The following is a 13,533-nucleotide window of genomic DNA, read 5'->3' as shown; positions in this document are numbered from 1 at the left end:
AGGACAGAATAGTGCACGAATTTCAGACACATACTTCTAAGCACAAACGACAAAAAAGGGAAAACTACAGTAACATATACTGAATTGTTCCTAATGAACAAATATGTACAAAATTATACATCAATAATACAACAAGAGGGAAATGTTCACATCCCTCCCATGATTTTTGCTGAGTATCCAAGTCTCTGGCAACATAGTTTCTACCTAAACTTTGCCAAGCCTCCCAGAAATTGACCTTTTGATAATATATAAAATATGAAGTTTCAACGAACATTAAGTTGTCTTCCTAATGAGAACACACATACTCAAGTACAAATGATCTCTGTTAATTGAATAATCAGTTCAGATTAACCTCAAAGCACCTATAACTAATTCACAAGCAAACTACTTTCAAAGTTGTCCAAGGAAGAGTAAAATCAACTCCAAGTTGTACTCATGCCAGTGAAATTGCCGCTTCTTATATAACTAAGTTCTGCAGCATTTCTCTCTGTGCTGAAAGAATGGTAGATGAAGTAGGAATGAAAAAGCTTGCAGTAAGGAATATTGAATGAAAATAGTGTGCACTAAAGAAATTTCAAAGAAACAGCTAAATAGAACAAGTAAAGTAGTGTCCATCTACAAAAAAATAAATAAAAATAAAAAACCCACACAAAACCCACCACAAAAGACAAGCAAACAAAAACCTTCCTAAGTCGTCTGGAAGTAAGTGAAAAATTCCTGGAATTACCAGAACTGCAAAATAATGTCATTTCAATAAATACTGTTTATTTTTGATTGTGGCAGGAACTGGTATTTAAAGTTACTACTGCAACCTAAGAATAAGCACACACAGAACTATAAAGCAATGCTAGAATTATATCAACAGATATTATAAACTAAATCAACAAATGGCTTTCACTGCGTATTTGTATTTGTGAAAATGCACAAAAAAACAAAGTAGCGTCCTGCCTAAGTGGTCTTTCTGCCAAAGGAATAAGGACACAAATTATTTAACAGCATCTTCAAATACATGTTACCAGTAAAAAAGTAAAACATTTGCAGTTAAAAATCTGTGAACTTTTCTTAATAAAAAGAAAGCTTACACAGAAATGTAGAAAATTTCTCATTATGACAGTGAAACATTAGTCAGTAAATGGTAAGTTACCATAAGATGTGACTGACTTCTCTTCAACATGCCAAACATTTTAGTAACTGTTTCATTTAAATCTATAAGTAATTAGGCATTTTTTTTATAATAGAATGAGCATTAGCGAGAAGTTATTAGAGTTTTAAGATGAAAAGTAGTTTAAACAGCCTTTTTAAGCTCTTGGCACAATTAATGGACTTGGTAAGGCTGTTCCCTGAATGGTCTTGGGAGCCAAACAATTTCTTTGGAAAAAGAGCTGCTTAGATTGTCTGAAGTTGGCACAGAGAAACACTACAGCTGTCAAGGCCTGGGATGTATCAATCTTCAGCATACCCAAGGAACATGCAGCCTACTCAAGTGTATGTTAGCAGCTCAAGAGGTCAGCAAAAGTGTACCTTGAACAGCTGAGAACTTAAATACACAAGGCAGTATACAGATGTCATTTGAAAGTTAGTGAAAATTACTCATTAAAACTAAGATTATTCACAACACATCTAACATCAGATAAAGACACTCATCCTGTGATCAAGATCACACAGGAGAACTAAAGAATTATGCAAGAAAAAACATAGTGCACTGTGTATCCCTTGAAAAGTGAGATTTTACCTCAGCCTACAGTGAAAGTAATTGTAGTTCATCATCACACTGAAAGACATACAGAGATGAAGAGTACCTTAGGCGTCGAACATGTTCTTTGCACAGTAAACTGGATTTTTCTTACTGGTTTTTAACAGCAGCAAGCTCAGAAATGGGCAAACATAAAATGAGCCACTGACAAAGGTTATATGGCATGACTAGCTACAGCAGAAGTATTTGCTTGCAAGTGAAGTCGTGAATTTATTAAACATTAGCATAAGTCACAAAATAGAATACCTCTGGCTTATAAGCAGGGAAAGACAAATGTTCTTATTTAAATTAAAACAATATACTTTCCTTTTGGAAGAGAAATCCAAGCATAAATACTGCTCTGGACATTTGATATCAAATGTATGTAAAACTGTATCAATATTGCATACAGTTATTTGTCTAATGGAAACTTAAAAGTGACCTAAACAGTGGTTAAGTTAAACTCATAAATTTTGAGAATTTTTACACGGTTTTATCAAGGACAATTAGCTGGCATTCTTTTAAAGTAATGATAGTGAATTGCTATAGGAAAAGCTTTTAAATTAGCAGTGAGTGCCAAAAACATAAGCAATATCTCACTTTTTTTTTTGCTCACAGGAACTATACATTCATAACAGTTTGGGTATTAAATTTACAGGTAGGTTTAATTTTTGTTTACCTGCCTATCATGCACTGTATTGAGAACAAGGACAAATTGAAAAACCTCCTCCTTTGCTGTAAATTCTTACATCAAGAATCTCAGCTACCTACATTTTAAAATCAGTACTCTTTTTGATGATTCACTGTATTTATTTCAAAGCATGTTAACAATTAGTAGTGTTTATATCATACCTTACATTTTTATAGCATTACAAATCATTATTTACTAATTTGGAAGATAGCACTTTCTGAAATCTGGAGGAGAACATGCCCACAACAGAAAAAACCCAAACAAAACCAAAACCCAAAGACCAAAACCCAAACAACCTCTTCCCACCACCACCCCACATCCAATAATTGCTAGAAAAGCACAGGATACAAACTCTCGTTTTAGTTTTTTAATCAGTAGATAGACCCAAAAGGGAAAATGAAATGGTTGGGAGGACAGAGGGAGCTATAGGTTTACTGTTAATTTTTAGTAAGAACTCCATAATAATCAGATACTGACAATTTTCTGTATTATGAAGTGAATATTTCAATAGAAAGTGAAATATGCATGACTGTAAGGCTCGAACAATTTGTATGGAAATGCAAAACACTATACAGAATAGAGGAAGAAAACAAACCATGAAATAACATGGCTGATATAAGCATTGAAACATCTGCAAGAAAACTGTTAATATGATTGTTTTAGACTCCCCTAATATCTAATATACTTCTAACAATCTCAAACCTTTAATCAAGCCAACACATACACTTTACATGCAAGTGACAGAACTTGCTTCTTGATGTCTCACAAGACTTTTAAACTTAACACTGTTGTATGCTGCCAGTGCACACTCTCTTGATCCTGCTGTGCCAGTGTTTTTGTGATTTCCAGTCACATATTATATTCCTAAATAAGAGCTATTCTCTCTACAACCCACCCAGTCCTGCTGAGTGGTCACAGTACAGAATAGTCTTATACTTTACAGAACCTATCTTTGAGGTGTTACACTTTTCAACAACCTGAAAAGTCACTAGAAGGTAAGACTAATCAGTACCTCCCAAGAAAACCTAGTGCCTTATACACACCAGGGTCTAAAGATAACATTACATTATTTTCAAGATCACAAAAGTCATTCACAGTATGCACCGTTACATCTAATTGCCAGGTAGAGATTTGTAAGAAAGCTGTATGTGACCTGACCAGATTGATAGTTTCAAAACAGATGCCATCAGCAAACAAGTGTATTTTCCCCGCTTCCTCCCCAATTCCTTAACGTTGCAGTATAAGGGGTATGCAACCAACATGTAATTTTATGATTCTAGAAAAGTAGTTTAATGTATCTTCCAGCCATAATTTTCTGGACAGGAAAACCAGACCTGCTACAGCCATTCTCCTCCGGGCTGAATCTGTAACTACATGGTAAACGTAGGCATCTCAGCATGTTCTAAAGGCATCCTCAGTGCAGCTGGAAAAATTACAAGAGCATACTTCTCTGAAGGTAAAAACCAACTTACTTTATTGAGAAACAGCAACATTGTTTTGTTATTCCCATAAAAGGTACCTTTTCACTCATGTCTATCTCACAGCAGTCAAGTGAAGTTCCCAGTGACTGGGGGAAAGAGAACATCACTCTCTTAAAAAGGGTAAAATGGAGGATCCTGGGAACTACTGACCAGCCAGTGTCCCCAGAGTGCCCAGCAAAATCATGGAACAGATCCTCCTGCAAGCTATGTCAAGGCATATGGATGACAAGGAAGTGATTAGAGACAGCCAGCATGGCTTCACCAAGAGCAAATTATGCCTCACTATTCTAAAGGCCTTAAACAATGGAGTGAACTGCACCAGTGGACAAGGGAAGAGCTACAAATGTCATCTACCTAGACTTCTGTAAAGCCTTTGATAAAGTCCCCCCCAACATTCCTGCCACTTCAATGGAGAGATATGGGATTGATGGATGGACCATTAGATGGATAAGGAAGAGGCTGGATGGCCCCCATCCAGAGTTACAGTGAACAGCTCAATGTCCAAATGGAAACCAGTAATGAGCAGTGTCCCTCCACAGTCCATGCTGGGACCAGTGCTGTTTAATACCTTCATAAATGACATAAAGAGTGTGGAATCAAGTGAATGCACCCTCAGTAAGTTCGCAGATGACACCAAGCTGAGTGGTGCAGTTCTACACCAGCGGGAAGGGATGCCATCCAGAGGGACATTGACAGGCTCGAGCAGCGGGCCCATGTGAACCTCATGAAGGTCAACAAGGCCAAGTGCAAGGTCTTTTATCTGGGTCAGGGTAACTCCCTGTGTATCAATACCAGCAGGGGGATGAAGACATTGAGAGCAGCCCTACAGAGGACTTCGGTATAGTGGTAGACAAAAAACTTGATGAGCTAGCAATATGCACTTTCAGCCCAGAAAACTAATTGTATCCTGGACTACATAAAAATAAACACGGCTAGCAGGTCAAGGGACAAGATTCTCCCTCTCTACTCCGCTCTCATGAGACCCTACCTGGAATACTACATCCAGCTCTGGGGACCCCAGCACCAGAAAGTTATGGCCCTGTCAATGAAGGTCCATAGCAGGGCCACAAAAATGATAAGAGGGCTGGAACACGTCTCCTGTGAGGAAAGGCTGAGAAAGTTGGGATGGTTCAGCCTGGAGAAGAAAAAGATCCAGAGACATCTTACTGCAGTCTTTCAATACCTAAAGGAGGCTGATAAGAAAAAGACTTTTTACCAAGGCCTGTAGTAATAGGAGAAGGGGCAACAGTTTTAAACTGAAATAAGGTAAATTTAGATTGGATATAAGGAAGACTTTTACAATGAGGGTGGTGAGACACTGGAACAGGTTTGTGGATGCCCCATCTTTGGAAGTGTTCAAAATCAGGTTGGATGAGTTTTTCAGCAACTTGATTACTGAAAGATGTCCCTGGGCATGGCATGGAGGTTGGACTAGATGATCTTTAAAGGTACCTTCCTACTGAAATGGTTCTATGACTATGATGTCTATACCAAATTTTGGATTCCCATTCACATGCTGGGGGGAATTTGAAATATTCACACACAGACATACTGTTAAAGTACAAAAATATTTTTATTTTTTAAATACCAGTCTCAGTTCATCTTCACAAATTTGCTCAAATATTCCAAACAAGTGCTTTTCAGAAGACCAGGTATGCAAAAATTCATTCGTGAGCTAAAATTTGTCAAAAGTAAAAAAAGCAGAAGAAAATAAACTTAGCTATTCAACAACACTACTTCTGTCTATAATACATAAAAAGAGTAATGCCTTTATTAACAACACCTGTACTAGTCAGACTCATGTGATTTAGACTCCTTATGGCAAAATATAAGAATATAAAATACAAAAAAAACCCCACCCAAAGCACTAAACAGCTGGCATCCCTTGGCACCAATAAATATGTGGTCTTGACTTAATCACTAATAAAAGAAATTAGTATTTAATGAATGGGAGCATTAAACACTTTGCCCCATTTTGAAAGAACGGTATATGGATATCAACAATTCACCCAGAAGAAATACTAACACACTCAAATTCTCATACTGGTAGTTCACCACCATTTAAATTTTGGTCAGAAAGTCAGAACCACCAAATCAACATAAAAACACATCACTAAGGAAGAACTATGGCTTTTTAAATTTTAGTATTAGTTTCAATTCTCAGCTACTGATTTTAAAACATTTCTAATATGTACAATCAACATGCACCTCAAATAGCTGTTCATGTATCATGAAACAATGTTTTGTTATTTAATATATTTTTCATATATACTTGTAAATAAGGGAGGGAGGGAGTTAAAACTGCTTATAAATCAGTGTTATCATGGCTACATTACATTTTCAATGGGTGTCCTGGATATTAAATTGGTCCAGAATGAAAGAATGCATCTGTTTTTCAAGCTAATTAAATATTTTTCATAAAAGTTTGTTATAGCAATCCTATCTGTTATCAATTCTAGTGATACCAAATAGAATACGTTTACATCCCTCCATGACCCACAAAGCAATCAAAACAAGACAGTCCAGCTGCCCATGAAGTACTGTTCTTTTTCTGCAAACACAATACAAAATAAGGCATGAAGACCAGAACAAGTCTATGGACAGCCTTTCACAGTAAGCAGGAAACATAAAACATGAAATAAAGCCAGCAGCAGCTGAAGCCCCTGTCACTCCACTTTCCCACCTTCCTTGTTCCTCTTCTACCCCAAAACACTTATGGATACACATAGTTCATTCTTACAGACTTCTTTCCAATCCCTGACAATGAAGAGAAGCAACAGTAAAAGCAACTACAGAAGATCTCTCTTTCCCATTTGTATTTATCACCTTTTGAAAGAAACTGCAGAAATTCTACAGGCCAATCTGCTGCAGCAGAACACTTACAGATTACCGATCAGCTCCTAACTTTTTGACTAATGGAGAAACTTCTATTTTTTAATCTATAAATTACATTTGTAAATTGAAAACCGTAAGTAGCAGTATGGTTTCTTTGACTAAACGTTATGGTCTGCAGACCACTGGAGGCTGACAGACTGTACCTTCTGACTTGGGGATATAAACTGTGCAGAGTACCATGCAACAGTGTACTCTTGAGAGACCTGTTACTTAGTCACAGCTATGTACACCTATAAATTCCTAGCACAGTAAAGGAGTAGGCATTATAATCATCACTGACCAGAAAAGCACATGAACTAGAGAAGATAACACTAACAAGAGCTCCCTAAAACCAGTATATGTATGTAACTGCAGAAAAAAAGACAGAGTACTCTTACTTCTCGCAGAACTAAAATGTTATGAAGGAAGTCCTCAATTAGGAAAATACCACCTTATTTTAGCAGTGAGAGATGCCATGTTACCTTTGAAATCAAAGCCGCAATGAATAAAATGAAGACTGTTGGGTTTTTTAAACTAATAATGGGTAAATTGTTAAGACATTCGTTTGAACCCAAAACAGCACTTTCAGCAAATAAAGAGATCCTAGGCTGGAAAATAGGAAATTAAGTACACCAAACCAAAGTCCTTTTGGAATATCATCAATAGCATTAGTAAAAACAGAGGATATGTGCTTGCTTCTTCCAACTCTCCCTATTTCCAGCATCCTAAGACTGACAGACCCACAGATTCGTAGGGGCTGGAAGGGACCTCTGGAGATCATCTAGTCCAACCCTCCTGCTAGAGCAGGATCACCTAGAGCAGGCTGCACAGGATCACATCCAGGCGGGTTTTGAATATCTCCAGAGAAGGAGACTCCACAGCCTCTCTGGGCAGCCTGTTCCGGTGCTCAAAGTGAAGTTTTTTCTCATGTTGAGATGGAACTTCCTGTGTTCCAGTTTGTGTGCACTGCCCCTTGTCCTGTCACTGGGCACCACTGAAAAGAGTCTGGCCCCATCCTCTAGACATTCACCCTTTAGATACTTACAAGCATTGATGAGATCCCCTCTCAGTCTTCTCCAGGCTAAACAGACCCAGCTCGCTCAGCCTTTCTTCATATGACAGATGATCCACGCAACTGGATGTGGAAAACCCAGTCTCAAGTCACACTGCCTTGTTTAAAGCAAGGATTTGATGAAGTTTCCTACCACAGGATACTTCAAAAGAACCTTTCCTATCTTTTTAGTTACAGAATAGAGTGCAGGAAAGTTTCTGCAGTTCAGCGGTTAAGAGTCTGAGAGCCACGACACCAAATACCTTGTGCTTTAGGAATGCACATTATTTTGCACCTAATGAAATATCTTCCACAACAAAAAAGGACTGCAAGAAACCAACCATGGAATATGCAATAAATCAATTCTTAAAATATAGCCACCGGGTGGTTTAAAGAAATACACAAGATTAAAGAGAAAGCACATGAAAGCTAAAGAAAAATACTCTTGGCCCAGAAAGTCCACTCACAGAATGAGCTTCCAGAGAAATCATTCCCCCTCCCCACCCCCAAAAATAAAACAATAATAATAATTAAAAAAAAACCCCAACAAAAAACCACAGGAACCACACAACACAAACAACCAAACCACCTTGACTTCCTTTACCAGGAGCAAGTATGCTTGCAAAATCAGCACGTTCATCTGTCCCCCAAAAATACAGAATCACAGGAGAAAACGAGACGTACACAAGATCTTTTAAACAGCAAGCAGAGCAAAAAACTCCGGGGAGTAATAGGAACACATGTGTTTAAGATTTTCCATGGAAGAGTCTTGAGATATTAAGGTGGTAGGCAGCAGTATAAAACCCTAGAATAGAATGCAGCCATTAAAGAATGTAAGACAGCAGATGTGCCATAACTTACTGTTTGACCTTTGTCTTTACACAGCCCCCCAACAATGTCGAGCCAGTCACAGAAATGGAACAAGAAGGTCTCAAAGGAAACAAAAAATATGTTAAAAAAAAATCCATGTTTCCTTTCTAGTTGTTTTCAGGAAAATTACTCAATTACTCAAGTAATTCTCAAGTAAAATTAGGAGAAGCACTGAAAGTCCTTTATTAAATGATTATCAAAATCATTATACAATGCTCTACTCCAGACACAACAATAATTTTCCCAAAAGAGCATAGTAGAGACGCAAACATGCTTTAGATTTACTTTGCACTTTCTCAGCTTTGTACAAGTCTCCTCAGCAGACAATTTGGATTATTTTCTTAATTTGGCTTTCTCGTTTTTGCAAATTACAACACAGAATTACAACACAGCATCAGTTTTAGCAGAGCCACTGCAACAAAATTGTCATGCTTTTAAGAGGCCCTCCTCCAAGATCTTGCTTATGATTCAAGATCTCACTTACGATTCAAGCTCCCACAATGTTTTTAGGAGTATTAGAGAAAATATCAAAGACTGTAAACCTAAGCTGCCAAGATCAAGACTTCCAGCAGAATCTTAGCTTTAGAAAAGAATAGAGGGGAAAAAAAAAAAGAAGAAAAAAAAGGAAATCTTCACACTATCATATTTGGCTCTGTAATTATCTTTACCTGGTGGGAAGTGTTACCTTAAAAAGACAAAAGAAATGTGAGGAAGAAAAAGAACCCGAGTTTGAACATAAAGGCCACCATCCCAGATCAGAAAAAGGGTCAACTACTCCAGCATCCTGTTGCAGAAAAGAGACAACAGCCAAAAGTAAATGCCTGGAATACCAGTGGTTAGACCAAAGCTATCCTGCACAATACTTCCACTAAGACTCAGGAGTTTCATTAGCCAGAGATGGCTACCATATATTTAGCCAATGGACTCCATATCATCAATGGGCTTGAGTTCCCAGTAGAGAAACTCAATTTTGGAAGCGCAGTTTATATGACAGTGAATATAATAGTCCACGGAGGTGTGGAGAAGTAGAAAAAAACTTGGCATATTTTGTTCAGGTGCTAGGTAACTGTTGGATATATAGATCTCCATTTCTATAACGTTGTTTAGTGTTCCCTAGAACCAATTAAAACTGTCAGCCTCAATCATTTGATTTTTTTTTGGGGGGGGGGGGGGTGGGTGGAGAGAAGATATCCAAAAAGCTAATACCTAAACAAATACTTAAGGTTAATCCTTTAGTTCTGGTACACTTTTAAACTATTAAACTAGATTTCAGTTGGGAAGTCTGTTTTGCAACTGCAGTTTATGTGTCTGTTAACGTAATGCTTAGCAGAAAAAAAAAAAACAACTAGGGAATTTTACCCGGTTGCTGGATTAAAAACTAACGTCCTCTCACTAATGTCTTTTTTAAAGATGTTTACTTAACATTTCTATCCAAAATGCCTGCTAAGGCAGCCTCCAAAAGAGATAACCCTACCCAACAGAATAGAACTTAAGACAAGGAAAATGTTAATAGAAGCTGAAACACTTTTACTGTGAGGGTCTTCACACACTGGCACAGGTTGCCCTGAGGGACTGCAGAGTCTACAGCCACGGAAATACTCAAAACCTGACTGGACACCATCCTGAGCAACGTGCTCCAGGGTGGGGTGGAATAGATGGTCTCAAGAGGTCCCTTCCAACTTAAACAGTTTCACAATTCTGATTAACAAGACCTACAAATGTTAGGTGACAGGATAAGAACCAAAGATGATCTTACATTCAAATGAAATTAAGGAAATCACAACAGACGAAATATAATTTCACTAAAGGAATTAGCTGATCAGTAAAAACTTCGTATCTCAACTGTGAAGAATTAGAAAAGTACAACATTAAGATCGCCTGTATATTTTGATGTTTTCAAATAGTTTGTCTTTGCACAAAATTTTCGTATGAAATAAGAACTTAGAAGGGATTAACCACCCCTGAAAAATTTTATCAGCTGACTTTTAAACTAGATGAAGAATCTTAGTGAAGCCTACTTTAGTTCCTATCCAAATTGAGAGTAACTTCACAAAACTCAAAAAAGGTTAATTAGACAAATCCTACTTTGGAAAAGCAGCATAATTCACTAGGTCATCACCTCTTTTACTTATTAAAATCTGTTTCCCCCTTCTTGACGTAACATACACATGTTTAAACACATCTCTCTACACTTATTGATGGATTACTGAACCAGAAAAGCATGTAGATGTCTATACTGCAGTGCCTTCAGAGAAGAGTCTCTGCTTATAGAGTACTGCTTCACTTTCCTTTTCATTTTATGAATAACCTGGAATGAATCCTGGAGACATGCATCCCCTGTTGTTAGAAGGATAGGTATGGGATTCCACCTAGAGCTGGAGATTACTGCAGAACACTGACTGGGTTCTGTTTTCAAATATAGGAACTACTGTCATGTTCTTCTTCACTTGCTTCTCTCCCAGAAAACCATCTGATCTGATACAAGACGAAGATACAAAAACGGCAAGATAATATGCATGAGACTTAAAAAGAAATATATTTAAAAATACTTTCTGGTTGCTGACTTCAAAATGATTAGGATGAGCTCGTCAAGGAACAATTAGAAATGCACATGTAATTGAATGAATCTAAAGGGGAAATGAGATACTTAACTACAATTTGTGTACATCAAGTTACATTATCAAAGTGATTAGAAATTCAGATTTGTACTGTTTACTGCAAAGTTTCTATTATTTATAATGATCCTCAAAAATATTTTATGCCACTAGGTTTTAATAATATATAATTTATGTTCAACTAACAAATGAGCAGAGCACAGGGCCTTCCTTCTGCCTCTACCAAATTTTGTCTGTGCATCTGCATACCAAGAAAGAAGAAACTAAATTATCATTATAAAGAGTTTTCTAAATTTCTCCCACAAGACATTTAAGATACCCCCAAACCACTCATTGTTTGGTACTTCTAAACAGGATTTTTATTGACAGATCCCTCTCCCCATAGTTCTCCTACGCAACAAGTTTTTGCAGGAGGTCTGGATTCTAGTGACAGCAGAAATTCAATGCCAGTTGCTAGGCGTACCGATGCTGCTTGAGGCAACAAACTGTTACTAACTCGAATGCAGATGCTATTTTCTGTTCATAGATATGACTACATCAGCCCAGGCCTTCATGGAGTTAACCAGACCATATCCCACAAGAAAATACTGCTTTGGCTACCAAGAAGCAAGTGAGAAAGTGATCAGAGCATTAGATGTCACCTTCCTCTCTGTTGTATCTTTTAGGTGTAAGCAACTTGTTTGGCAGAGAATTAATGTAGATTTCTATGACAAGGCCTCGTATTACAAACATTTTGTTATTTTCATGAAAGGTACCTAAACATAAGCAATGAACGACCAACTGGAAGAATGAGGGAAGTGTGCCTGTAAAGGGAGGCCACAGGGACATAGTCTCGGGGAACTTTGGAAAGTACAACCATAATAGTTCACAAAACCCTCCCTCCCAGAAACCCTGCCTTGGGTATACATAATCTTGCCGCAAGGTAGGGGGAAACATTAACGTTCCTCCAAAACCTACATTTCTATAAAACCCCTCCATTCATTCATTTTTCCAGGAGCTGCACAAGACAGCACCTCAGTACCCCTGTCACTACCCATCAAGCAAACAAACGGTGACTTCTTGTGGAGGGTGGGGACCGGAAAAAAAAAAAATAAAAAACAAAGAAGAAAAAGCTTTCAGGCCAAGTGCTTGCTTTTAAGCCAGACTAAGAGCCCGGGGCCAGTTTAATTCACCTGGCGGAGCTGCACCCCGCCGCCCACGGGGCTCCACCTTCCACAGCGGCTACGGGGCGCCATGCCGGACTCAGGGGCTGCCGCCCAACAGGTGGGGCCCCTGCTAAAGGCATGGAAGATGCTGCGGCGAATAGACCAGCCACGGCGGCCACACGGGCCGGGCGTCCAGGGCCCTGCTCCCCACCTTGCCCTCCAGGTCCGCCAGAACCGGGACGCGAACTGGGAGTCCCAGGCGGGACGCGGAGCTTCGAGCTGTGGGTAGGAGAGGTCTCCCGGAGGACGGGACGTTAGCGCCCGACCCCAGCCGCGCCACTCCGGGCTGCCCCTCACTGCCCCGCCCGGAGGGGACGGCCCCGCTCTCAGGTACCTGGCAGCGACTCAGCTCCTCCGCCAGCCTCCGCAGCTCTTCCTCCAGCTCTGCCACCCGCGGTGCTGCCGCCTCCGCGCGCCCCGAAGCCATCACCGGCGTCGTAGTGAGAGCCTCTCGCCCCCTCCCGCTGGGACGGCGAGGGCAAGGGAGGGTCCGCGCCTGGCGGAGAGGGTGTGGAAAGCCCCTGCCCGCCCGCTCCTGAGGGAAAGGGGAGAGAAACGGTGCTGTGAGCCACACAAATGAAAACTTTCCCCCCCTCAGCTGCACTTACCGCACGGGCGAGCGCCGGAAACTGCAGAGAAGGAGGACGCGGTGCAATGACGTCAGCGCAACTGCTGCCCCGACAAAGAGAAGGGGCGAGAGGCACGTTTGAATTTGCCCGCCCGAGCGGCAGGACCGCGCATGCGCCCTGCTGGAGGGGCCGGGTGGCTCCCGCGCGAGCGGCGTCGGCAGCGCGGGGAACCGTTAGCTGTCAACGGCCGTTAGAGGCCCGTCCTCGCGCCGCGCTGTGCCGCGCCCGGGGCCGGGCCTGTAAAAGCAGTACACCCTTCACTGGCGGGGACTGGCGCTTTGGAGGGGCAGGCTGTATGAGCACCTGCCGAGGGTGGCCGTTCAGACCTAGTTTTTTTTCCTCACGATGTAGGAGCAGCTGCTGTCTGGCCGAGGTGCTGAGCGCA

The 13,533-nt window shown here is 40.1% G+C and overlaps 1 protein-coding gene across 3 annotated transcripts in view; it reads right to left on the bottom strand.

Moving 5' to 3' along the window:
- CNTLN (centlein) overlaps positions 1 to 13,264 on the bottom strand; it is a 203,604-nt gene extending 190,340 nt beyond the window's left edge. For 2 of the 3 annotated variants that reach the window (XM_054810898.1, XM_054810900.1), the window contains exon 1: positions 12,854 to 13,107. In XM_054810898.1, the coding sequence (XP_054666873.1) occupies positions 12,854 to 12,946 (93 nt within the window). In that variant the 5' untranslated portion in view covers positions 12,947 to 13,107. Of the gene's footprint in view, positions 1 to 12,853; positions 13,108 to 13,127 lie in introns of those variants that run through there. The other variant, XM_054810899.1, reaches the window with a different exon arrangement.
- Between the last annotated feature and the right edge of the window lie 269 nt (positions 13,265 to 13,533).

The sequence above is a fragment of the Grus americana genome, chromosome Z (assembly GCF_028858705.1).
Source record: "Grus americana isolate bGruAme1 chromosome Z, bGruAme1.mat, whole genome shotgun sequence".
NCBI lineage: Eukaryota > Metazoa > Chordata > Aves > Gruiformes > Gruidae > Grus > Grus americana.
Note: the sequence above shows the minus strand (reverse complement) of the source record. Positions and strands in the feature narration are given on the sequence as shown.